This window comes from Cyrtonyx montezumae, unplaced genomic scaffold (assembly GCF_038088225.1).
Source record: "Cyrtonyx montezumae isolate F1298 unplaced genomic scaffold, pur_monq_1.0 scaffold_23, whole genome shotgun sequence".
Lineage (NCBI taxonomy): Eukaryota > Metazoa > Chordata > Aves > Galliformes > Odontophoridae > Cyrtonyx > Cyrtonyx montezumae.
Window position 1 is genome coordinate 10,516,151 of NW_027071970.1, and position 24,245 is coordinate 10,540,395.

The 24,245-nt window shown below is 43.9% G+C and overlaps 2 protein-coding genes across 2 annotated transcripts; both read left to right on the top strand.

Moving 5' to 3' along the window:
* Positions 1-3,153: 3,153 nt before the first annotated feature.
* P2RX7 (purinergic receptor P2X 7) lies at positions 3,154-14,451 on the top strand. The gene is made up of 13 exons (XM_065738724.1): positions 3,154-3,278; positions 4,706-4,835; positions 5,422-5,493; positions 6,300-6,372; positions 7,291-7,387; positions 9,270-9,350; positions 9,910-10,039; positions 10,731-10,861; positions 11,887-11,980; positions 12,391-12,456; positions 12,557-12,673; positions 13,384-13,479; positions 13,952-14,451. The coding sequence occupies exons 1-13, from the start codon at positions 3,154-3,156 to the stop codon at positions 14,411-14,413; spliced, it is 1,674 nt and encodes a 557-aa protein (XP_065594796.1). The 3' UTR covers positions 14,414-14,451.
* A 1,550-nt stretch (positions 14,452-16,001) lies between these two features.
* P2RX4 (purinergic receptor P2X 4) lies at positions 16,002-22,155 on the top strand. Its single transcript, XM_065739204.1, has 12 exons — positions 16,002-16,173; positions 17,193-17,340; positions 18,361-18,432; positions 18,527-18,599; positions 18,993-19,089; positions 19,287-19,367; positions 19,472-19,613; positions 19,927-20,063; positions 21,022-21,115; positions 21,195-21,260; positions 21,336-21,431; positions 22,100-22,155. The coding sequence occupies exons 1-12, from the start codon at positions 16,040-16,042 to the stop codon at positions 22,130-22,132; spliced, it is 1,173 nt and encodes a 390-aa protein (XP_065595276.1). The 5' UTR covers positions 16,002-16,039; the 3' UTR covers positions 22,133-22,155.
* The last annotated feature ends 2,090 nt before the right edge of the window (positions 22,156-24,245 follow it).

A 24,245-nucleotide genomic window follows, 5' to 3' on the forward strand; every position in this document is an offset into this window, starting at 1 on the left:
TGGACAAGAAGATGAATGCATCTGCCCTTGCTGCTGAGGTCAGATCCCAAACAGATAGAAGATGTTAATGTGAAAATGAGAGTGTTTAGGAAGAGAAGACAACACTTACTTCAGCTTCTTTTATGCAATCCAGGTCCTCTTGGTTTTTTTTGTGTGTTTTTTTTTTTATTGTTTGTTTGTTTTTTATTTTATTTTATTTTATTGTTGGTCTTTTTTCCTCTTTTAATAAATATTGCAATATTTGTATGTAAATTTAGGTCTGACTGGGTTATATTAAAAATCAATTTATTTGTGTCTGTTCTAGCACATAAATACATCCCAGATTTGTTTCTGGTTCTTACCAATTGCATCTTTTTCAGTTGTTATTACATGGGAGGATTTTGCTTGCTGGAGTCTCTAATATCAGCTATAGCAATATGGATTGTGATCAGCAAAGGCATAAGGAATTATTGCTGATTTCTCAAAAAACTAAGCCTCTTAGAATGTGACCTGTTCCTGTATGCTAAAAAGCCTGTCTGATTCTGCATGCTTTGTCACAGCAACAATAGGTAGCATCCTAGGTCATTTAAAACAGTAAAGGATTGGAAGTAGGACATTATCTCTGTGTTGCAGGCTTTGTACATTTTGTGCCTCTATGCAGTTATTCTGTTGAAAGACAGAATACCCTCGTCCGTTAGAGATAAGTGTGATAGATTGTGATCCAAGCTTCTTTTCTTTCAGACTCTGAAAACAAAATTTACATGTCCCACCTCAACTGCTCTGCACCTTTACAGCTCCTTTTTTATGGCATCAGATGGTGGCTTCACACCTGCTCCTTGATCCCTTGGGCCACGTGCCAGTAGTTGGTTTGCAGCCCATTGATCAGCTTGTGCATGGAGCTGTGCAGCGTGAGAATCTGCCGACAAAGTTATATACCTTGCCCTGCTCAGCACTGTAACTTTGTTATCCAGCTGAACTGCCTTTTAATCCCATGACCTGGCACAAAACCTTCCTGAGACCAAATAGGACAGTGTCCTATGTAACCTGAGGTAAAATGCTGAAGATCTTTGTGGCCACTGATGTCCCAAAAGCTTGCTTTACCATTGCCTTTCATGCATGGACATTGCCACCCCTGCAGTATGAATCTGGAAGAGTATGGCACCTTCTTTGCACTGGTGCAAATTGTTGGGTGGTGGGACTAACATCGTGCTGATTTCAGTCCTTTGAGATTGATCTCTGCAGTTGCCCCAGCTTCAGGCAAAGCACCCAGTGCAAGTCATTCACTGTGTAGTGCTGAGAGCAAAAGTGAGTGGTTGTAAACTGGTTGACATACAAGTCCCAAGGAGAGTCCAGTGAGGTTCTGGCCCACGTGTTGATGTAGCAGTGCCCTCTCCTGGAAAGCCAAGCAGCATAATTTGCAGTGGAGTGCTCAATTTCTGGTGGGACCAGAACAGCTGGAAGGTTATTTTTGCAAATGCACAATGATTCTGTTATTGAGAAGAACTGTACTGGAGCCTGGAAAAGCATGGACAGGAGCCTCCTGGCCTTCATGTACTGCTGCTCTCCTGGTGCAGTACTGCCACACTGAGCTGCTCTCACCATCTGAGCAGCTTCTGCACTGACGTTCCTGTAGGTCTCAGTTTCCCCCTTGCAAAAGTAGACAAGGGAACCAGCAAGATTCCTTTGTGGTGGCTGAGGCTACCCAGCACATTATGGAAACCATGGCTAGTGATGCATGCACAGCCAGCTACAGAAGTGGTTGTAAATGATCAGCTCATTTTAGTGATTCTGAGTAAGATGCATTGGGAAAAGATGTGATATGAGGAAGGGATATGAAGGCACAATAACACCAAGGCAGAAACTGGTGAGCTGCTTTCCTTCTCTCTTTTCTCTGTGTTTTAAGGCCGTTGGTGTGTGGAACTTTAGAAGAGCAGATAGGTAAATGCTGGTAGTGTCCAGAGATGGCAGTACAGAGGAGGGATGGTACCACTGACAAGAGGTGACAAGCAGCACTAGGCATCCAGCCCTGAAGCTCCAGGGTGAAATTCAATGCTCTTTCCATGAACTAAATTAAAGTTGTGACTCTTCAGCCAATATTCAGTTAGCTAGAGAATTTTGAAGATGCTAAAATTGTACCTGGAAAGACTAGATAAGTTAATGGAAGTTTGTTAAAGAGTAGTGAACATGTAAAAAAAAAACTTCTCTGAGTGTCCTTCAGGGAAACTATATGGGGGAAGCATTTTGTTTCCTTGGTCCTTATGTTCTTCCCTAGCCACCTGTCTATGGCCATTCTTGAAAATAAATGACCTCAGCTAGTAGTCCTGTGGTTTGACCCATGGGAGGTGTTCCAATGTTTATGTGATCCCTAATCCTGTTTCTACTGAAATGTTTTGGAAAAAGTGTGTCAAATTCACTCTGCAGAGTCAGATCTTTTAAGCAATAGAAAAGCTTTCCATCCTCCTTCAAGTCAGGGCAGCACCTTGAAAGTGTTTACTACTTCACAAAGTTTTCACAGTCTGGCTTGAGGTCTGGACAAATTCAGTGAAAGGAATTTCTCCTCCAGACACTGAATAACTAGGACTTGAGAATTTAGAAGGAAATTCTCTCATTTTTTTTCCAATTCTAAACATTTTAGCTTTAAAAAAGCTGGGCTAGCTGAGGACTACCATTGATGTATCTGACACCTAGACTTTTCTCTTTGAAAAAAGTCCCAATTCAGAAATTTAAAGTACACTAGTGATACTCAGTTGAAGGGAATTCAGAAAATCTTCCCTCTCTGAAAACTCTTTGTCACACATAGATGTGGGTGGCTATAAAGAGCTTGTATTTCTGTCAACAGACTGAGCCAGGCTACTTCTGTTTTAGCTCCCTAAAATAAGATGAATTCCACTAAGAAGTTAGTTTGTCCTTTTCCTTCTCTGGACGGATAAAGAAAACATTTGGCGTCCTGTCTCCCACTTCCTTACATTCTTTATTTTTGATTAATACCAAGCTTTGATCCACCAACTGCCTCTCTTTGGAAGGCCTGTAGTACCATCCTACTCATTTCTGACTGTGCCTTTAAGTGGTGTGGCCTGAGAAGGATGCAAAAGTGAAAGAAGACAGTATCAGACACCTCCAGTTTTCCAGTATCAGACACCTCCAGTTTTCAAAAGCTCACAGAAAACATTAACAATGGTTGCACATGGCTTGATGAAGCGTCTGGGTAATTACAACTCCCCAAAACTGATCAGCTTTCCAAGCGTTAGCTGTGTAAGTGTGAAGTTCATCATGTATCTAGGTGTTGTTGCTTATATTTGGTAAGTACAGGACGATGGGAAATGGCATTGAACACTAACAAGTGTTTGTTGTACTGGGGGTTGCACTGGGGGTTGTCTGGGTTACAACTTGGCTTTCAGAGCTTTGAATTCTGTGGCGGCAAATCGGGATCATTGATTTGGTGTTAGATCACTCATGGTAGATGGATGTGGGAATGGGAGCTTTGTGGTGGAATTCTGGCACGGGACTTTATCTCACAGGGTGGGGTTGCTACATGAGGCTTAACCGAATTTTCACTAACAAACGCTTGCGGTTTCATTTCCTGCTATGCTTTTCTGTTTCTTGTCTCTAAATCCAGACTCACTCCACTGAAAAATGTGACATTTTCATCAGTTTTTCTGATATTAGAGTGTGCTCCAGAGTCTCCTATCAGGATTAGATCGACCTAACAGCTGAAACAGCCAATCAAGCTCTTGAAGCAGATTTCAAGAACAATAAGGTGTTTAGGAATAAACAATAATTAATTGCCACTAAAGGGCAAATTTTCCTCCTTGCTGCCAAAGTAGGGCTGTTTTCAGTGATAAGTCTTTGCTGAACAAAGTCTGCAAGTTCAGAAATTGATTTCTTTCTTGTATGAGGGCAGCAAGCCAGGACATTGAGCACACTGATCCCAATCTTGCTGAGAATCAAGTCTGCAGGAAATGCAAGCACCTACAGCTGCTCAGAGGCAGGTTCCTACTGCCAGTTTCCAAAAGCATAATTATCCCAAAGTACTGATCTCCAGAAAGAAAAGGCTGAAACACTGTTTAAATAGATAATATAAATGAAGCAGCATTGGTCAGGTGCTTTCTATTTCTGTTCTTTAGCAACTTTTATCCCTTCCAGAAGAGTCCGCTGCTAAACTGAAATGATGCTCGCTCCTGTGGCTATGCAGCAAGACTGTTTTTCAAAGCAAACCTTTTATATGGCTTTCACATAGTGTGGCCACTACTTTCTGAACATATAATAGTTTTTCTAAGTTGACATTATCTGCATGAGTTTGATGAGCTGAATCACTTTCTGTCAACATAAAACCAGAGATGACCTACTATTGTTAACATGCTCAATTCATGAGAAAATGAAACTACGAGGCCAAATTTTTTGAAGCAATCAGCATGAGGCAAAGAAGTTACAACAGTGGAAAATTAAAGACATAAGTATTTTAGCCAAGATGTGACCTGAAATTGTCTACAGCATTTAGGATGAGAAAATAGAAATTCTCTCTGTGCACATTTCATTCCTGACAAAGTGAACATTGCAGAGTGAATTCGAAGCAGATGGGCCCAAGCAATACACCTATCTCACATCAAAAAAGGCTTGAAAAATGCCTCTCTGACTTTATGTTGCAGTTCATTTTGTCCAAGAATGATACAAAAAAGCTGATTCATTTTTTAAGAGTTTTCTTGTTCTCTCTGTTGAATCTGTGCAGTTATGCATTCATTGTTCAAAAGCGCTATCAGGAGAAGGAAGAACTTACCAGTGCAGTTCGCATTAATCTGAAGGGAGTGGCATATGCAGACAGGATCTGGGATGCAGCAGAATATACCATGCCAATGCAGGCAAGTCTTAATTCAATGTCAGTGCAATATTCAACTTCTGTTGATACACCTGGTTTCTTTCCTGATATGAATCTGCTGGGATGAACAGCAATATTAAAGGAGACTTAATATTCAAGACAGCAATGACATAAGTCAAATCTACCTTTCTTCGACATGGAAGGAAAGGAAAAAGTTAATTCTTCTTAATGAGATTTCTGTGGTGCTATTTGTTACGTTCTATTTATTTAATTATTTATAGAATGAAATCAGTTTAATATTTTGATAGTAACAAACCTAGGAGAAGATTTACTCCAGTATAGCTGTACTAAACACAGTAGTGTTATTACTATTCGATGCCATAGTGTCTTTCTTGTTTGTAATGCCAATATCTAAAAAAATAAGAGTGCCTTTTTGCCTTGCCTGCTCATTTGTGCCCTGATGATGTTTCTGTCATTTCCCGTTTGAGCTGGGGAGATTTTGAGTGTCTGTTGGGGGGAGATAGAGCAGCAGCAGACTTGTTGTCCTAACAGCTGATGTTCTGAAGAGGCTGAAGTCTTAATCAAGTATGTGAAATTTCAGTCATACTCATGTTCTTTTCCCCATCTAGTCAAGAGACTCTTTCTTTGTGATGACTAACATTATTAAGACAGAGAATCAGCTTCAGCAGACTTGCCCTGAGGTAAACATGTTTTTGTAATTTATACTTAAGATGATGGTATTGAATACTGTGGGATAGTCCTGTACAAGCAAATACAGCTGCTCCTTATGATTGTATCTCAGTAGATAACATGCAGACTAATCTAATTGCTCATTTTCTTTCCTTCACCCTGGTATTTCTTGGGGAATCAGTTTGCTTGCTAAGATTTTCCCTTGAATAAATGAACTTGCCAAAACCTACCTGCATTGCTTTCAGGGAGTAGTGACATTCAGGCCAGTGCAGCTTCTCTGGCTTTGCTACTACCCTTTTTTGAGAACAACCTGAATGGATGCTGGAGTTACAGAAGATCTCTTACCGTTGCTCATTTCTACATCTTACCATCCCTCCTTTCTGTAGTCAAACCTGGCAGTGAGCTTCAGCTTTCCTTCTCATTCATCCAGCTATCCTAGCAGTAGATCTTTGCAGAGCAGTTCCCAAACACAAGTTGATTTTCACTGGCAAAAGTTTTTGGGGCTGTTTATAAACAAAAGAGTAAAAAGTCCAGTATTAGATTTATTGTACTTAATAGTATAGAAAACCGGAAAGGACATAAATAATAAAAGAAAATGTTATTGTAAGCAAGAAAAAGGGTTGTTGTTTTTTTGTGTTATCGAAGCTCGCTCAGCCTTCTTCTCATAAGCACAATAACTGGTAATGATTTTACTTGCTCTGCATTTTTATTTTTCTTATAGTTTGATATTTTTGCACCGAAGCTAAGAAAGGCTTTTTACATAGGTGTGAAGAGGCACATACTGAGATTGCTCTTTTATGTCTTTTTTTTTTTTCAGTATCCCATTGACAAAGCTATCTGCTCTTCAGATAAGTCATGTGAAAAAGGGAGTGCAGACGTCCACGGTAACGGTACATCAATTTTCAGACTGAAATATTATTTGTGGATACTATCTTCTTTTGCATTATTGACCAGTCCAGAACGCACAAGTTCCAGTTTGGAGAAGAATTGCAGCAGAACAGTATATAACCACAAGATGCACCTGAGAGCATATTTTCAAAACCACAAAACTGAGTTTTTACCAGCTAGTGCATGCCTTTACTAAAAGGAGAAACTGTAGAAGGAAGCAGAGAAAGGGGAAACGTGATACTGCGGTATAAAGGAAGAGTCTCATAGTCACTCTCGTCAGACACTGTTGCAGCTCAGCAAGGGGAGTGACTGTAGGACCTATTTGAAGTGTCTATAACATCTCAGGTAGTTCTCAGAAAAAGACAACTGGCTTGTGTCTTTTGTTCATCAGCTAGTAAAGCTGTGGTGTTCACAGAAAATTCTGACTCACCAGGAATGCAGAAAGAATCAAGGTTTTCTATATACACCCTTACAGAATCATAAAACATCTTGGGTTAGAAGGGACCTTAAAGATTGTCTACTTCCAATCCCAATGCTGTGGTCAGAGATGCCACCCACTATATCCTTGTTTAATTTGTTCATGTTGTTGAATTAAACTTCTAGCTGAAATGGTTTCTCAATTTATACAAAGACTCAGACACGTAACAACATGTCAAACTGAAAGAAATTACTTCACACCCTTGACCCAAACAGTAACAAGCTCTGTTGACCCAAGCAAGTGGCTAAAGTAAGGACTGGTGAGCATATGGCAGGACCGTGATTTGGGTAATTCTACTCAAAGTTTCCTCCAGAGAAATCTATGATAATCTGAACTATAAAAATCTCTATGTTACAATTGAGGAAGAATCCACTGGCATTCTGAAACTGTCTAGATGTACAAAGTGCTTTTGTTTGCTGAGTAAGAGCTTGTTTTTCCACAGGAGTTCAAACAGGAAGATGTGTTCAGTTTAATGAAACTTATAAAACCTGTGAGATCATGGCATGGTGCCCCATTCAAAAGGAAGAAGCCCCCCCTGTGTAAGTAACAAAATTATTATTATTATTGTCAAAAGGAAAGTTTACTTTGACAGTCATACCATTTTAGAATAATCACTTTTCTAGGTGCATATGGATCTCAGGTATGTGAACCAGCTATCTATCATACTGTTCACACTCACTGTATCTAAATAAATTACTTCTACCAATTGCCCTGCTCTGTGATTCTGCAGTGAAGCCATAGCCTCCAGTCTTAGCATCGCACAGCTGCCACAGAAACTATTTTAGATGCCACAGGCTCATCTGGAATTCACTAGAGGCATTTGGATAATGAATTCAAATGTCAAGGAAAATGCATCAACATAAGACAGGTTTCCTAACTTGAAGTTTTCTTCTGCAAGCCTCAGAGCATTGTGGTGTAGGAGCTCTGTTTGAGTCTACTTACCACAGTGAGGCTTCTTCCACCACTCAAACCAGTACTGATGGATCAGCTGTCTGTGCTGCAGGGTAGCTTTTAGGAGTCTACTCTAGACTGAAGAACAATCTCTTCATCCTTTCCAGGCAGGTGACAGAAACTTCAGAGCAGGCTATGCGTAGTAGAAAACTGTAGGAAAAAGGCTCCAGGAAACAAAGCTTCTGCAACTCAAGAGAGCAGAAAGGAGGGGCCCCATAGGCATCTTTTTCTGTAACCACATGATTGTGCAGTATTCCAGGATGAAAGTGTTCAATTTCCTTTCTGAGTCAGCCAAAGGATGAAGAAATTCTGGAAGAGATTTTATTTCCAACAGAAATTATGGAAATTGCAGTCTAAGAAAGCAAATGATTAATTAATTAATTTTAGCTTCTCTGAACCAGCTTTGAAATATATGCATAAGAAACCAGGTCAATACTCACTATGAGTAACTTACTGCTTTTAAAAGATACAACCCTGGTTCTGTGCCTGTATCCCCATCTCCTCCCTAAGTCAGTATTCTGCAGTCACCGAGCAAACTTTCCACAGCCAGGTCCCATCCAGATCTCACAGTGCCTCCTGCAGTAACTTCTGCTGAATTCACCTCTTAAAGGAATTGCCATTCCCTTCTCCTGCAGACTGAGCTGTGTTCTGAAAAAGGCCTTGTCCACCAACAGAAGCAATATAACTGTGCATACAGCATCCTAGAAAGACACCTGTGAGCTAATGAAATCTTAGGGGCTCGTTGAGGGTCAGCCCTTAAATGAGGTCTTCTAGTCACACAGGTGAATTGCCTTCACCTGTGCTCTCAGGGCTGACCAAATCTTTCCTTCAGGTGCTCCATCAGTGGTTCAGGCTGTGACTCAGTGGTCCCTATATAACACTTTATTCATGTATTGACTGTTATACACTGAAACTCTTCAGGAAGTATCTACAAATACTGGTTTTCATCCAAGTCTCATTCACTGTCTTTGTTCAGTAGATGCTCTGAGAAGTCCCTTGTGGAAACTGTCACACAACTATTAGGCTTCTTGTTATCACGCATTCTTTTTACTATTATTCTTAAGAGCCATGCAGCTCTTAAGCATGGCATAAATGGTCACCTGTCTGTGAGGACAGCAATGAAAGTATCTGTTCACTGTACAGAAATTCTCAGCTGCCAAATGTTATAAATTCTCACTACTATTATTCTGCAGCAAGATTTATATGATAAGTCTCATGAGCTCCTATTTCATCTGTGTGCAGGGACTCAATTTAGGCTCAGCCCACATAAGAAAGTGCAAAAGAAATTATACCTAAAAGAAAATGACCTTTATCTTTCTTGATCCTCTGAGCCACTTACCTCCCTGCTTCTCAATCTCTTGTTCAGCAAAATATTCCTCCCACTGACAGTTTTCCAGGTAATAAATTAGCATAAGATCAATTGATGTATTTAGGTAAAAGTAGTTAGTTGATTTGATGTTTCTCTTTTAGGCCAGCTGTTCTGAGGAATTCTGAAGACTTCACAGTGCTCATAAAGAACAACATTCACTTCCCCACATTTAATTATACGACGTAAGTGCAAGCATTCCTCCGTGCCTTCTGAACAGTGAGTGGTTGTGCCCTGAAGAAAAGATTATATAAATTGGCAACTTCTTTACTCAGAAAGGCTATATCTTCAGGGCTTCATCTGCATGAGCGACAAATGACAAACCTTTAGAATATCAGTTCTCCAAGGATGAGAGAAATAGGAAGACCTCAGGAACACAGCCTCCAGCATAGCTCTACTTCTCTTCAGGCAAAGGACAATAGAATTGTTCATTTAGATATCCCATTCACATTAGGGTAAAATCATTAAACTATAGCAGATGTGTGACTCAGATTTTAAGGTGAAAATGTTTTGTTTACATGGGTTAATTGATGTTTGTCATATGTGCAAAGAGTAAAGAATTCATCTTAGTTTGCAAATCTCATAAGAATATATAGTTCTAGTAGCTGTGAAAACAAAATCTTGTACAAGTAAAATTTGAGCACATTCAGCACAGCTTCCAGCCAGAGTGAAATCCCTTAGCTGTATTTATAGCTGTTCCAGCTTTTGCTTTTAGATGTTAACAACTCTATGTGTTCTTCATAGACAAAATATTTCACCCAAATTGAATATTTCCTGCAAATTCAACAAGGTAACTTCCCCACTCTGTCCAATATTCCGTCTGGGAGATATCATTAAGGAAGCAAAAGAGAACTATTCTGAGATGGCAGTAAAGGTCTGTGATAATACTTTTTTTCCTACTCAGTGTAAAAGCATGTTCTAGTTTTTCTTCTTCCGTGTTTTGCTGTCTGTCATGTAGTTCTAGGTTTAGAAACTGATGGTTTGAGAAGCACTGTAACCCCAAATTGAAAGGATTAAATGTGCTTAATGTTTCACAGCATGGGACCCACACTGACAGGGTTGACAGAATATGGTTGGTATTGCTGTAGTATGTAGAGGCCCTTTTGCAAACCAACATGCACTTGGATGGGTCTTATAGAAAGCTGTCCCTCGTGATCATCATTTAAGCCAGATTTATTTAGTCTTAGTATTGCACAAGGGCACCCAAGATGAAAAATTTGGACTGTGTGTATACTGCATTTATATCTGCACTTTGGCTTTTGGTTTGAGCCAGTGTTGTTTAAATTAAATTAAACTGCCATCACGGCGTTTCAGCTACATCTGCACTCGTGCTACTAAAATGAAGACAGACAATAAAAATAGGAAGAGTCTGAATGAGTGGTTGCTTGTAGATAATGTAATTAAGTCACTTCCATAAAAGATTATCTGATGAGCAAAAGTCGTTTCTGAGTTAGTGTGCATAAGGAGATGTGTCCCAGCCAATGTCATCCCTCAAATCTCTGCTGTCTTTAACAGATATCCAGCAAAGGCAGCAATCTTACTAATCCCTGTGCTTATATTTCCAGGGAGGAATCATTGCCATTGAGATTAAATGGGACTGTAACTTAGACAGCTGGTCTCACCACTGCAGTCCAGAGTACAGTTTCCGACGCCTTGATGACAAAACAAGAACCCACTACACTGGATTCAGCTTCAAGTAAAAAAAAAATGTTACATGAAGCAAGTAGGATGTTTCTGAATTAAAGCACGGATGTGACAAAGTGTGGAGAATGACAGCTTGGAATAACAAAATTGTCTTCTGGCCTCATAGTCAAGCTCTTAACCTTCAGACACTGCAGCTCTATAGATATATTGTCATGGTCATCTCCCAAATGAGCAAGCTCACATGGCAGGAGGTTTTATTTCTGCACTGAAAGGCCTAGAAATTTCCCACAACTATCTGGGGAGCTAACATGGAAAATAGTTTGGGCAGATTCTACCATATGGCAGTTGAGGCTTGACACTACCTAAATTTGTGAGTTTTCCAAGGCGATCAAATAAAATAAGGAAGTATTTTGCTTCCATCTGGGCAATCCCACAGTTCACTGAAACAAAATTTATTCAAAAGCAAATGAAAGCTTTTAGTTCTTCGTACGTAGAGCAGATACAGGCAAAATTTTAATGAAAAATCTTGATGCGACTCCAGTTCTAAGTAGTTACACAATTTGTCAAATGCTGATCAACATGTTTAAAACAGAAGTTATCCCTCAGATCTAGGTCAAAACTCTTGTATAACAGCACTTTTTTTACTCATGGCATGATTATTGTTGTGGGTTTTCATACGTTTGTGATGCTAACATGAGTGCCATAACTGTCTAAGAGCTGCCAACATATTCCAAAGCTGCATTTTGCTGGAGCTGTGCAAACAAGGAACAAATAGGTGTTCCCTCTGAGCTGACAGTCATAGACAAGAGATGGAGGAGAACACAAGAGAAAACTGAGACAGTACTGTGAGGCGAGGCCCAACAGCCTTCCTGATAACTAGAATTTTGTGAGCAAAGGAGACAGTCAGGTCAGATGCTGGGCAAAATACTGTTCATCAAGCTAGCTTCACACCCTTAATTTTGGAAGGCTGAAAATGTAGGAATAAGAAGACAGAAGAAACTACATTCCTTTTTGTGTTCTCTAGCTTTGTATCATTATATTAATCAGCTGCACAGATCATCATTTGTTCTTTTTCAGATTTGCAAGGCACTATAAGCTACCAAATGAGACAGAGCACAGAACCCTTTTCAAAGCTTATGGAATTCGGTTTGATGTCCTTGTGTTTGGCATGGTAAATGCAGTTATTTTTTCTTTGAAAGGAAGAGAGAAGAAAATCTGCTATTTCTGTAGTCCCACTTCTGCCATAGATCCATTTCTTCTCTTCTGTCTATTGTTCTGGGATGGAAGTAATGTCACCTGAGCAGCATGAGCAAATTTTAGGATGAAATAGCAGAGTTAAGAGAGAAGCAGGATTGTTGTTTAGAGTGAAAGCATAGCAAGGTTTCTTTTCTGTCATGAACCCTGTGTGTCCCCACTGTTTCCTTCTCAAAATATTTTTCCCAGCAAAGTGCCTGAGATGGTCTATGAAGTCTTGAGACTGAATGGATGAATCAGTTTAAAGGAACAAAACCAGAAATGCCATTATTCTGAGTGGATAGTGAAAGACCTTGCTTCCTAATTATTATTTTCTACTTCCTTTAGGCTGGAAAATTTAATGTCATTGAATTCTTCACATTCCTTGGGTCCACGATCACTTATTTTGGTTTGGTGAGAGACTTATCTTTTGAGTAAACTGAACTAGTCTCTATCTGGAGATAGAGTTTCATTAAGAAAGTGGTATCACTGCTTGCTTTTCTTTCATGTGCAGGCTGTGACCGTTATAGAAATATGTTTTTGTTTATACAATTGCTCCAACTGCTGCAAAATAGCACTCTGTGAAAATGTTATCAGGAAGAAGTATGAGGCTGTGCTGATGCCAGAGCAGGTAAGGAATGCAAATTGTTTATTCCTGCTTCACTGTTGGTCTTTGTTCTTCTGCACCCTGCAGCAGCCTGTAGTTGTGGTTTGAGGAGATCAGGGAGCTTTTAGAGAGAGACTGCAGGATCCAGTGCAATAAAGAATGGGTGAAGAGTACTGCCTCCTCCTTTTCATGCCAGAGGACCTCCAGGAAACTTCCACAGAGCTGTGCACTGCATGGCTGCAGAGTGTTTTACACATAGACCCTTGGCATGGCAGAGCCACACCAGCTCTACCAGGGAAACCTGCAGGGAATCGTGACTTTTCAAAACGGTAAAGAGGTGCTGTGAAAAGAGGGCATTGCTCAAAGCCTCTTCCCTGCCAGTTCTACATTAGCTCCTACTCCTTCTCAAGACATTTATGGTTATTTCACTGGGCTGTATCTCCTAATTCCCAAGCATTTTAGATACATCTTTTAAAGGGCATAGAAGAGCTCTCCGTATAAAGACTCTGCACAACCACACTCTTGCAGTTAGTTCTGCACTGTCTTTTGCCATCTGTCCCCGCTGCTGTCCACATCCTTGCTACCCCAGATTCTGGAAATCTTACTCTTGCTGCATGCAATTGTTGCTGGAGTACAGACTGCAGAAACCAGACCCCGTGCTGTGATCTCTGTTCTGTCTCCAGTTCTCTAAGTAACTACTTGAACTGACAGTGCTGATTTCTTCTGCTTAACAGGTGGTGTTTGTGTCCCATGTCGATGAGCCACAAATTGCTGTGGTAAAGATACCTCTGAAAACAAGCTTGCAAAATGCGAAGAGCAGCGTTTTTGAGGTAAATGCAGACACTTAACCTTTGGGGTTCCCTCCTCAATGGAGAAAACTGAGGAATGTCATTTCAAACTGATTTGGATTTCCCCCCTCCCCATGTTTCAAGATTAAACCTTAAGGAACTGGAAGTAGATCCATATTCCCCCTTCAAGTTCATAAGTCCCATGACCAGAGGATGCATCTTTACAGTGAGCTAAAAGCTGCTGTTTTCCTGTGGTGGGCATGTGCCAGTGGGAGTGTGTTGGTGTTGAAACAACTTCTAAGGTGTCGATTTGACTTTTGCTATGGTGGGCGCTGGCAGCACAAAAAGACAATCCTCCTCCAGATCTGCTGATCTATCATCATTATGCCTATTGAGCTGTGTCAAATGAAACACCCGATGTTGAGGATCACTGCTGCAAATTCTCTCTGCAGATGGGAGAAGTGGCAGCAAACGTTATATTCTCAGCTGATTTATTTTGGGAATTGTTTTCCAGAACCACTTTGTGAAATCCTATGACCCTCGCATCTACGAGTCCAGTGAGAACCACAGTACTGGAGAGTGTGAGCTCAGGGAGCTCACACAAAACATCTCTTCCTCAGACTGCCCAAAGTGGTGCAACTGTGGCCGATGCAACGAGTCAGAGAAGTACCACGAGCAGCTCTGCTGCCGAAAAACAGACGGGCAGTGTATCACAACCACCCGCTGGTTTATGCAGCTAGTGCTGTCTAGAGACACTCTGAATAAAGCCCTTCTCTATGAAGACCCCTTTCTGGACCTGACAGGCCACAAGTCCAAGAGCCAGCTGCGTCGTGTCGCTTACAAGCAGTATATTCACTGGCGCTTTGGCTCTTTTGATCTGGAGGACAGAGCCATCATCCCAAACTGCTGCAGGAAGTTGATTAGGAATACTTATCCCAACGCAGATGGCAAATATACTGGTTTTAATATGGACTGAGGATGTGGCTTACCTTGGTTCATACAGTGGATTTTTTACCTTTTTCATTTATGCACGTTATATTCGCCTAGAGAAGAAGAAGAAAAAGCATAGGACTTTCCAAGATCTTCTGCTCTGCAGCTGAATTCTTGTGTGCTGTCACTGGAGAGGGACTGCTGCCCTCTGCTTGGCTTAGTACCTTGAGCTAAAGTGCTTTCTTCTGCCTTTGGTTTGGAACTGCAGCCTCTGGGATGAATCCTTAGTGCTACACTTTAGAGAGAAGCTCCAGGCCTTTGCCTTTGCTTTGGTGTGTGCCAAAGTTCCAGATAAATCAGGAGATGACCAACACCCTGAAAATAAGGTAGAGCCAAGGATCTTCTCAAGGCATCACCCCTGCAAGAAGACTAAGAGATACCACTTGAAAATGTTGCCCTACGTGTTTCTCTCCCCTCACCTCACCACCACGCTGCAGCCTTGGATTAGGGGTAACAGAAAAAGGCCACTGTGCATGTATATTTGTAACACACTGTTAAAGGCCTCACAGTCCATCCAGATTAGACAGGCTTATTTTAGATTTCAGTGACACAAAGCATTTTCTGAAAAGCCCAGCTGTTCTCTCCGCTTAAATCAGGAATTACCATGGAAAGTACTTACACCATCTTTGTGTAATATTTTCATTCATATTCATTGAATTTTAATGCTAAGTCTTTGGCCTCCTGTTTGCTCTTAGCTTCAAACAGGCCTTGCCTCCCACACCTCCTCCTACGAAACTCGGCACAGCACAGGTTGCTTTTTGCTGTGATGCATAAGGAGCCAAGGAGCACCAAATTCAGAGTGGTTTCATCTGTGCTCCAACACCTTTCCAGTCCTTTCTTCTTGCTGCCCTTGGCCACGTTCTGTTTTTGCAATAACAAGGCGAGAGGGATTGTAATGTATATATTCCACACTCCTTTCAATTGAGCTTTGTTCTGAGCTACGCCAGCAGTTTGCCACTTCCATTTCCCACATATATTTTAAAATAAATTGTTGGTAGATGATGCAAGCCACATTTGTGCCTTCAGTTGTAATGTACATTAATTGCGTCCGCGTTCACATCGCATCGGTTTTTATATCTAGAGTGGAACAAGATCACAGTTGGCATTAACACATCCCCATCCTGCCACACTCGCCAGCTTTCCTTCTGGAACAATTACAGGATCATAAATGTTGGAAAAGGTGGAAAAGTGGCGTTGAGGGACACGTTCAGTGGGAGCTATTGGTGACAGGTGAACGGTTGGACTGGATGACCTTCCAGGTCTTTTCCAACCTTGCTGCTGATGCTATGATGAAAAGACCACTAAGATAAGACCACCACACCCAACCCCCACCACACCCAACAACCACTGTCCCTCAGCGCCGCACTCCCACAGCTCCTCAGCACCTCTTGGGACGGTGACCTCCCCCCCCACCTCCCAGCACAGCCTGAGGGAGAAGAGCTTTTCCCCCACAGCCGAGCTGAACCTCCCCGGGCACCGTGTAGCGCCGGGGCGGGCGCTGAGCGATCCGCCACGCGGGGAAGCCCGGCTCCCTCTGCCCGGTGTGTCCGTGTGCGTGTGCGTGTGCCTTTGGCTCGGCGTCCCCGCTCGCTGCCCGCCCATCCCGTCCGCCATGGCCGCGCGGTGCGGGGCTGTGCGCAGTTTCCTCTTCGAGTACGATACGCCCCGCATCGTGCTGATCCGCAGCCGCAAGGTCGGGCTCATCAACCGCGCCGTGCAGCTCGCCATCCTCGCCTACGTGATCGGGTGAGCGAGAGGGGAGCTCGGGGAGGGGGTGGGGGGGGAGGGGGACCTCGCTGCCGGCGGTTGACACGGGGAGTCGGTGGTGGAAAAGTTGGGAGCGGGGTTGTCGGCACTGCCCTGCTGCTCGTGGGGACAAAGGTCGTGCTGTGTGTGCCGGCTGCTTGGTTTGGGTTGCTCCAGCCCGGAAAGGTTGGATTTTAGGGGGGATTTGTTCTCCCTGGGCGCAGGGTCACCGTCCCCGGGGGCGGTCGGGAGCCGTGGGGATGTGGCACTGAGGGACGTGGCTAACAGGGATGGGTCGGGGCTGAGCTTGGTGGACTTAAAGGTTCTTCCTCAGCCTTCGTGATGCTGATCCTAAAAACAACGCACAAAGTATCCGAGTAAGCTCTAAAAGTGAACCTAATTTCCAGCTTCCTGATTTTTTTTTTTAATTTTTATTTATAAAGATTGATTCATCACAGACAGCACAAGCACTCACAGCTTTTACAGTAAATACCCTTAAAACTGGGATGATTACTTAACGTTGGGAAAAGTCAGTGACTGGGAGCTTCCCACTTCCCTGCTCACCAGCAGGGCTTCGCACAGTGCTCTCATCACTTCTCATTCCTCCTACATCTGGTGAAAGGAAGGTTCATCCTGTCCCATTTGATACCTGTCACAAATAAAAGCCAGAACCAAAGGGCCTGACCCACCTCAACAGCCGTGAGGACCATCAGGCTGTGCTGAGTTGAACTGTTGTTTGCCTGGGGATTGCAGCAGAGACCATCACAGCCCTTTTCTGAACTGACTGGTGGGGGTGGGAGGACGTGTGTGTGATGACACAGTAGTGAAATGCTGCCAAACCACTTGAAAAATCCAGGAGGGAGGTTGCTGGTCCTGTGGCTTTTCACTGTGAAACTCCCTGGGCTCACCTTTCTAGGAGACATGTTAAAAAAGGAGAAATTCCCACTACCTGTGCTAATACATGGTTTGTGATGCAGTTTGCTTTTTAATTTATTCCTCTTGCAATTCTTATCTTGCAGCTGGGTCTTTCTGTGGGAGAAGGGCTACCAGGAAACAGATTCTGTGGTCAGCTCTGTAACCACGAAGGTGAAAGGAGTAACGATGACAAACACATCCTCCTTGGGAACCAGGATCTGGGATGTAGCTGACTACGTCATCCCTCCCCAGGTATGAATCACTTTCACATGCGGAGGATGGGTTTTCTAACAAATAGCTCCTGCTCTGCCAAAATCCACCGAGGGCTGGAGTAGCTTTTGCTCCAGCATGGCCTTTATGCAGGAGAATGTATCAGATAAAGCAAGTGAGCTCTGATCCAGATCATGCTGAGCATCTGCAGTTCCCCCCATAATCCTTTTCAAGAAAAGAGTGCATGTGTGTATGCTCAGGAAGGAGAACTTTGCACACTTCAGGAAGAAGCTGTGGCAGTAGCCACATGTCCTCCCCTCTTGCTGCTCTCTGAAGCAAACAATGCAAAGCTAATTCAGTGGCAGAAACCCTGGGAGTAGCTTGCCATTCAGTTCCAACAGGAGGCACTGCTGTGTCTGCAGGAGTCTGCACGGCCTGGGCAGTGCCTGGCCTTCAGGGCTGGCAGGCAGGGTCAGGCTGCTGCTGCTGGGATGCTGTCTGCATCGGTTGTGGTGTAAAAAAGAAAAGCGACAGACGTAGCCAGATTTTGGCAGAGTGATCGTATTTGTGTATTAGTGGAGCAGAAGCAAACAACAGATTCTTGAGGCACGCAGATCTGAGAGTAGTGGATGTGATGTTCTGTGCAGAAACAAACCAAGACTGGTCAAGTATACAGCAGATTAATTGCTCCCACAAAAAAAAAAAAAACAAAAAAAACCCACAATAATAAGGAGAGCTCTGATCAGAGTAGCAGCTGGATTTTTATTTCACTTCCTGCCTTGTAACTCCCCTCGGTAGCTCTGTGATCTGTTTTTGTACTGTAAATGAGGAAACGGGGGCCAAGTGGGAGGACAGAAGGTCCCATAATCCTTCCTCTGCCCAAAGGCAGTGGGATTAAGCAGTACATGGGGGAACCTGCTCCTTTAGTGCTGTACCTGCACTGTCTGAATCAAATCCCCTCTGTGGGACCACCTGAGCTCTGTTAGCAGACATTTGGAGGCAGTGCTTTGGATACCCTTTGCAGATTGTCACTCTTAGATTTCCTTCTTGTTTTATACTCAGGAGAAGAACGCCGTGTTTGTCATGACCAATATGATACTCACACTGAACCAGAGCCAAGGCCACTGTCCAGAGGTGTGTAAAGGATCTGCTTTAATCCCGCCCAATGTGGCTGGGAGTGCAGGAGGAAGAGTTTATAGAGTTTTGTTTAATTACTGTTCCTGTCCAGCTTCCAGATGATAACACAGAGTGCAACGACAGCAGCAGCTGCATTCCAGGATACGTCAGCACTCACAGCAATGGTAGGAAGCTTGCTACAGGGACTCCTTTCATTCCATGCTATCACTATGTGGTGCCAATCTCCTGTGAAGGAAGCAGCATTTCACTTGTTCTCCTTCTTTCCTACCTAAGAGAACAGAAAGGAAGCTCAGGTTTTTCTTCTAGAGGAGGCAGTGTGGGGTGGATGCTGGAAAAACGTGTGCTTTGGTGAATTAGCAAACAGTGCAAGTGCATTTTCAAGACTCTGAGTCCATGAAGCAGTTTCAGGTGCATAAATGAGGATTTGACTCAGAAAATACTCATTTCTCTGAAGCTGCACTACAAGTTGCAGTGGAAGATAGCGTGGGAATTGGACGCCTACACTTCTCAGCCTCTTTATTTTGTTTGGGAGTACCTCCATCCATTTGTCTTTCCAGGTATCCAGACTGGGGCATGCATATCATACAACAGCAGCATCAAGACCTGTGAAGTCTTTGCATGGTGCCCCGTGGAGGATGACTATCATGTACCCAAGTGAGAGCTGTCTTCCTACCCTGTGTTAGCTCTCCTGAGGAGAGGCCAGCAGTACAGCCTGCCACAGCCAGTGTCTTTTCCTATGGGGTACTATTGGGAAAAGCTGACGAGGTTACAGACCAAGGCCTTGCAGTGTCAAAAACCTTTTGTTTGTGAAAATATAAATGGAACTTATTTTTTTTCCTCTTCCTTTCCAGGCCAGCATTCCTGCAAGGAGCTGAGAACTTCACCATTCTGGTAAAGAACAACATTTGGTATCCCAAGTTCAACTTCAGCAAGTGAGTAGTGTATGAAGCTTTGCTCTGCCTGGACTCTCGGGCAGCAAAGGGGAGCTGGAGCAGTGGAAGAGGATGAAGCAGATCACCTCTCTGTTTCCCTGCAGGCGAAACATCCTCCCCACTTTCAATTCCACTTATCTCAAGAACTGCATCTATGACTCCCATACAGATCCCTTCTGCCCTATCTTCCGTCTGGGGAAAATAGTTGAAGCTGCAGGGCAGAACTTCCAGGAGATGGCTGTGGAGGTACTTGGCAGAATCTTTTCTAAGGGTTCAGCTGTGTAGGACAGGCACCTCTCCACCTGGTGGCATGAACCACGGGACATGGATTAGCTGCGAAATGGAGAGCTGCTCTGTAGGGCCATAGAGAGCAGAATCAATTCTACTTTACAAGTCCTTGGCCAGGTTGGCTGGGGTTATGTGCAAGGTCCTCCTGTAGCAAAGGGAAAGAGGGACTGGGACGTGGGGCAGTAATTGGGGTCCTGGTCAGCCCAGGAGCCCTGCACGAAACTGACCAGGCTCTCGGATCGCTTGCTATCTCCTCCTCTCTGCTCTGCAGGGTGGAGTCATGGGGCTGCAGATCAACTGGGACTGCAACCTCGACAGAGCTGCATCCCACTGCGTGCCCAGGTATTCCTTCCGACGCCTGGACAACAAGGACTCTGCCAACACCGTCTCACCTGGCTACAACTTCAGGTAGTGTGGCAGGCTCCTTGGCATTTCTCTGCTGCTCGAAAGCTCACTTCGAGGTTTTCTCTGCTGCTGTGAAGTGTGCATAAACCACAGCAAAGGAGGAAGTTCCACTGATTGTGAGCAACTGAGTCACATTTGCATCAGCACGTAGGTGACCACTGGGGCCAGCCAGTGCAAGGAATGGCTGCTTCAGTGTGCACTGTTGTGGCAGAATTTGGTGGGACAGGGGGGCAGGAGCCTGAAGGGCCTCCTTCACTGCACGAGGCAAGGGAAGAGCTAACCTCTAGAAAGCAGCTCTGTCAGTCAAAGATCTGATGTGCACCAGGAATATCCTTCTGGCATACACCACCACACCAGCAGGTTTTAGGGTGTCAGACAAGGCAGGCTGGAGGGTATCACAGCCCAGCAGAGACAGGCTCCGAGGTGCTTTTGCAGATTTCAGACCTCCCGTTACAGGCCCTTCCTCTTCTCTTCTTTTCTCTGCTTCCTCCTGGCATAACCAACCATGTGATGCAGTAAGTCTGATCTCACTTATTTGCTCTTATTCCTTTTCCTTATCATTTGTGTGCAAGTCATGTGGTGTGGGACCAGGAACTGCCTCTGTGTGCCAAGCTGAGCTGTGCTGCTTCTCTTGCTCCCTGCCCTCTCGTGGCTGCCTGCACTCCTGCAGCATCCTGCTTGTCTGAGGAGCTGATTCTCACGTGTAGCTGTATTTGTCCCCATCTGTCTTCCCACTTCCCAGACGTGCTCCTCTCCCTGTGCTTTAGAGGTCTGCTGAGTTGGCTGCTACTAATCGCTGTCTTAAACTCACCAGTTCTGGGCTTTTGTACATGTGCTTGCTTGCATGAACAAACATTTAGCCCATCCTTTTGGGATGGGGAACACACCTGGATGTTGCACGAATATCATATATGAAACCTCAGAATTTCCTGCTAAGCTCTAACCTACCCTATTGTTCCAGGTTTGCAAAATACTACAAGGATAATAGTGGCATTGAAACACGAACACTTATCAAAGCTTATGGCATCCGCCTTGATATCATAGTGTTTGGAAAGGTAGGGCAGCTTCATTCCTGGAGGCTGTGGGATGAGAGCTTTCAGAGGTGCTGAAAAACGCTGTCACTCTGTCTTCCAGGCAGGAAAATTTGATGTGATTCCTACAATGATTAACATTGGCTCTGGCTTAGCGCTGTTTGGAGTGGTAAGTGACACTGAACTTTGTGTTAGCAGCTGAGTTCTGAGGATCGTTGTCTTAAACTCTTTCCGTCTCCACTAGGCAACAGTGCTGTGTGACATCGTTGTCCTGTACTGCATGAAAAAGAGATACTACTATCGGGAGAAGAAGTACAAATATGTGGAGGATTATGAACTGGTAAGCACAAAGGCAGAATGAAGCCAGGGTTGTTTCCTCCTCTGACTCTGAAACAGGACGTACAGAGTCCACGTCAAACACAGACTTTGTACAGCAGCTGTGAGGAACCTTTGTCTTCCTCAGGGCAGCTCATTTTTACCTCAGAGCTGTTGGGAGAAGCACTAGAAACAAATAATACTGTGTTTCCTGGGCAACCACTCTTGGAGAAGGAAGTGTATGTTCAAGAACTTATGTTCCCACTGCATCTCTCTTCTGGGTTGCTGTCCTTGGCAGTTGCCTCCTGCAAGCTGCAGTCAGCTCTGCCTCCATCCAATCCCCCCAAAGCCTCTGGAAGTTCCTGCTGCAGCAGCCAAACCCAGTGTGCTGACAGCCACAGCTACACCTCCATCCAGGATCTAAATGACCCTTGTAGCCAGAACGATCCAGCTCTGCTCTTGCTTCTGGTGGGGTTGCTTGGCTAGGGCTGAGGGCAGAGGAGTGCTCTGCAGCCCTGTGCTTGGTGGGAAGCAGTGCTGCAGAGGGAAGATTTCTGAGCCAAAGGACCTGGTGCCACTGGCAACGTAAAGTCTGAATCCAATTGCAGAGATTTCTGCAGTGCGTTTTGCGTACAAGAAAGGGGGAGAAAGCAAAGTTTTCTGGCAGAGAAGTGTAATTTCTGATCCTTGCAGGGCACAAGTGAGACGTACGGAACAAACTCCTGACCTCCTGCTGCTGCTGTACCGACAGATGCTGTGAATGTTACCGTAACCCTGCTGCGAGACCTACCCCTTCTTCTTTGGAAGGAAGAGGGATCAGATCTAAGAAAGGGACCTCCTTCATTACTCATCACCTTTTGCTGACCAGAACCGAAGAGGAGAACTGGATCTGCCCCTTTCCAGGTTAACTGCACCAAGCCCACACAGAGCCTTGTGGCTTCATGCCAGACATCTGCACCTGAGGCAGAGACTGCTCCGTCCTTACCATTTCAACAGTCCTTTCCCAGAACTCACTGGTAGCAAAGCAGTGAAGCTCTGAACGGGCACAGACTCTTCCTTACAGGGAACACAGCCTCTGACAAGCATTGCCTAATCTTGGGAGAGCAGTTTCTTGCTGTCAGAGGTCACGATGCTTAGGTGAGACTACCTCCTATTTCATCGTATCTCCACGCTCTAGTGGCCACAGCCTGAGACAAAGCAGTGCCTGGTTCCAGTGTGCTATGGTAAATAGCTTAACTGGCAACAGCATTTCTTTTCTGTTTTGTCTGGCTAATGCCACTAAGCTAAAATTTATTTTTCATAAAATATTACTCTCTACCAGCTCTCTTGGAGTACAGCAAGCTGGGTTTGGGTTTCTTTATTTCACTCTTCATTTGCCTGCTACTGCTTTGAGGACTGAGTGGTCTTTCCAACCTATGCACAGGAATGACTCAATGCAAATTATGTGGGGGCTAAGAGCCACTGTGGTCTTAACCATGCCCAGCAGAACATCACACTGTAGTAAGGTAGGGTGCGTTCAGACTCCTCTTCCAACAACCAAAATCTCATAGCTTTGATAAAAAACAATCAAACATGATAATGGTTCCCCTTGATTAGCTAACTCGGGGTTTGGTTGCACATCATTTATTTCAGCTTGTACAGAGAAGCTTGATCAGCTGTGTGGAAAAACACTTAGTTGTTTTCTTCTTAGGTAATATAATTTAAAAGTGGTAAATACACAGTATTTAAACTCGATACACCTGATAAAGTTAAATGCATAATAAAGGGGTAGGAATGAAACACAAGCCTTGGTCATTAAACAGTATAAAAATCTGCAATAGTTCAGGACTCTAGAAAAGAAACAGAACAGTTGCCTGACAGGTAAAAGGGGACTACCAGAAAAACAAAACCAAACCACTGAAGACAAAGAGGCCTGGTTTCCCCACAGCACTTTTCCTGCGTGCTTTCTGAGCCAAAAAGGCTGAGTACCCAGCATTAACCCTACGGTCAGCACTGGGCTTGCTTGAAAGGAGGGGAATTGGGGAAATCAAGCTGTAACCCAGCTCCAAGGCACAAGCAAAATGTTTACTTCACTGTAAGAAAAAAGCTAGCTTTACTACTAAAGAACAGCAGACAGGGAACCGAGCAGATTTATATATACAGTACAGCTTCTCTAACAGGTCATGCATTTAGATACAACTTCCTCACACATCCAAGATTTATGCTTTCAACAAAACGCATCGACAAGAAAATCTACATCAAGTTTCTTTTAAAACCATGCATTTGGCTGCAGCCCTACCAGAGCTGGCACCAAGAGACAAGCCTTTAGGATCCGTATGAACCAAGCCTGGGCTGGCCATAAGACACCAATCTGTGCTTATACTGGAGTAACTGTGATTGGGCACTGAAGAACTGGGACAGGTTATTCTGTTCAGAAGCTGCATTGCACGTGGCAAGGCTGTTTGGTAAACTGAAACTGTCTTGTGAGGTCCCTGCCAAATCACCAGCTGGAGATACTCAGCACAGAGCATCAATACAGCTCACTCCCCTTTAACAAAAATACACCACACACATCACTACACACCAGTTACAAGTAATCAGATCCCAACCCCCCCCCTTTTTTTTTTTTTTGGAGGGGGGTGGAATAAGCCCATTTACAAAGTAACTAGAACCAAACTGCTCACTCCCCAAATCACTATTTCCACAAAGAGAAAGCCCTGTTCAGAGATGGGAGCAGGCAGCCCTAGCACTGCTAGCACCCCAGGTACCTGTTTGGTTCTCCCACAGAAGCTGCAGGGTTTTAGCATGGCCTCAGAGTGAAACAGGAGGAAAACAGTGCACGTCTTACAGCTCCAAACTC

Coding starts and splice junctions, on each gene's coding strand:
- P2RX7 (XM_065738724.1), top strand. CDS start 3,154: ATGGTTGCACATGGCTTGATGAAGCGTCTGGGTAATTACAACTCCCCA. Junction 6,373..7,290: donor TGCAGACGTCCACGGTAACG/GTACATCAATTT, acceptor GTTTTTCCACAG/GAGTTCAAACAGGAAGATGT. Junction 11,981..12,390: donor ATGTCCTTGTGTTTGGCATG/GTAAATGCAGTT, acceptor TACTTCCTTTAG/GCTGGAAAATTTAATGTCAT.
- P2RX4 (XM_065739204.1), top strand. CDS start 16,040: ATGGCCGCGCGGTGCGGGGCTGTGCGCAGTTTCCTCTTCGAGTACGAT. Junction 18,433..18,526: donor GCCAAGGCCACTGTCCAGAG/GTGTGTAAAGGA, acceptor GTTCCTGTCCAG/CTTCCAGATGATAACACAGA. Junction 19,368..19,471: donor CCCAAGTTCAACTTCAGCAA/GTGAGTAGTGTA, acceptor GTTTCCCTGCAG/GCGAAACATCCTCCCCACTT.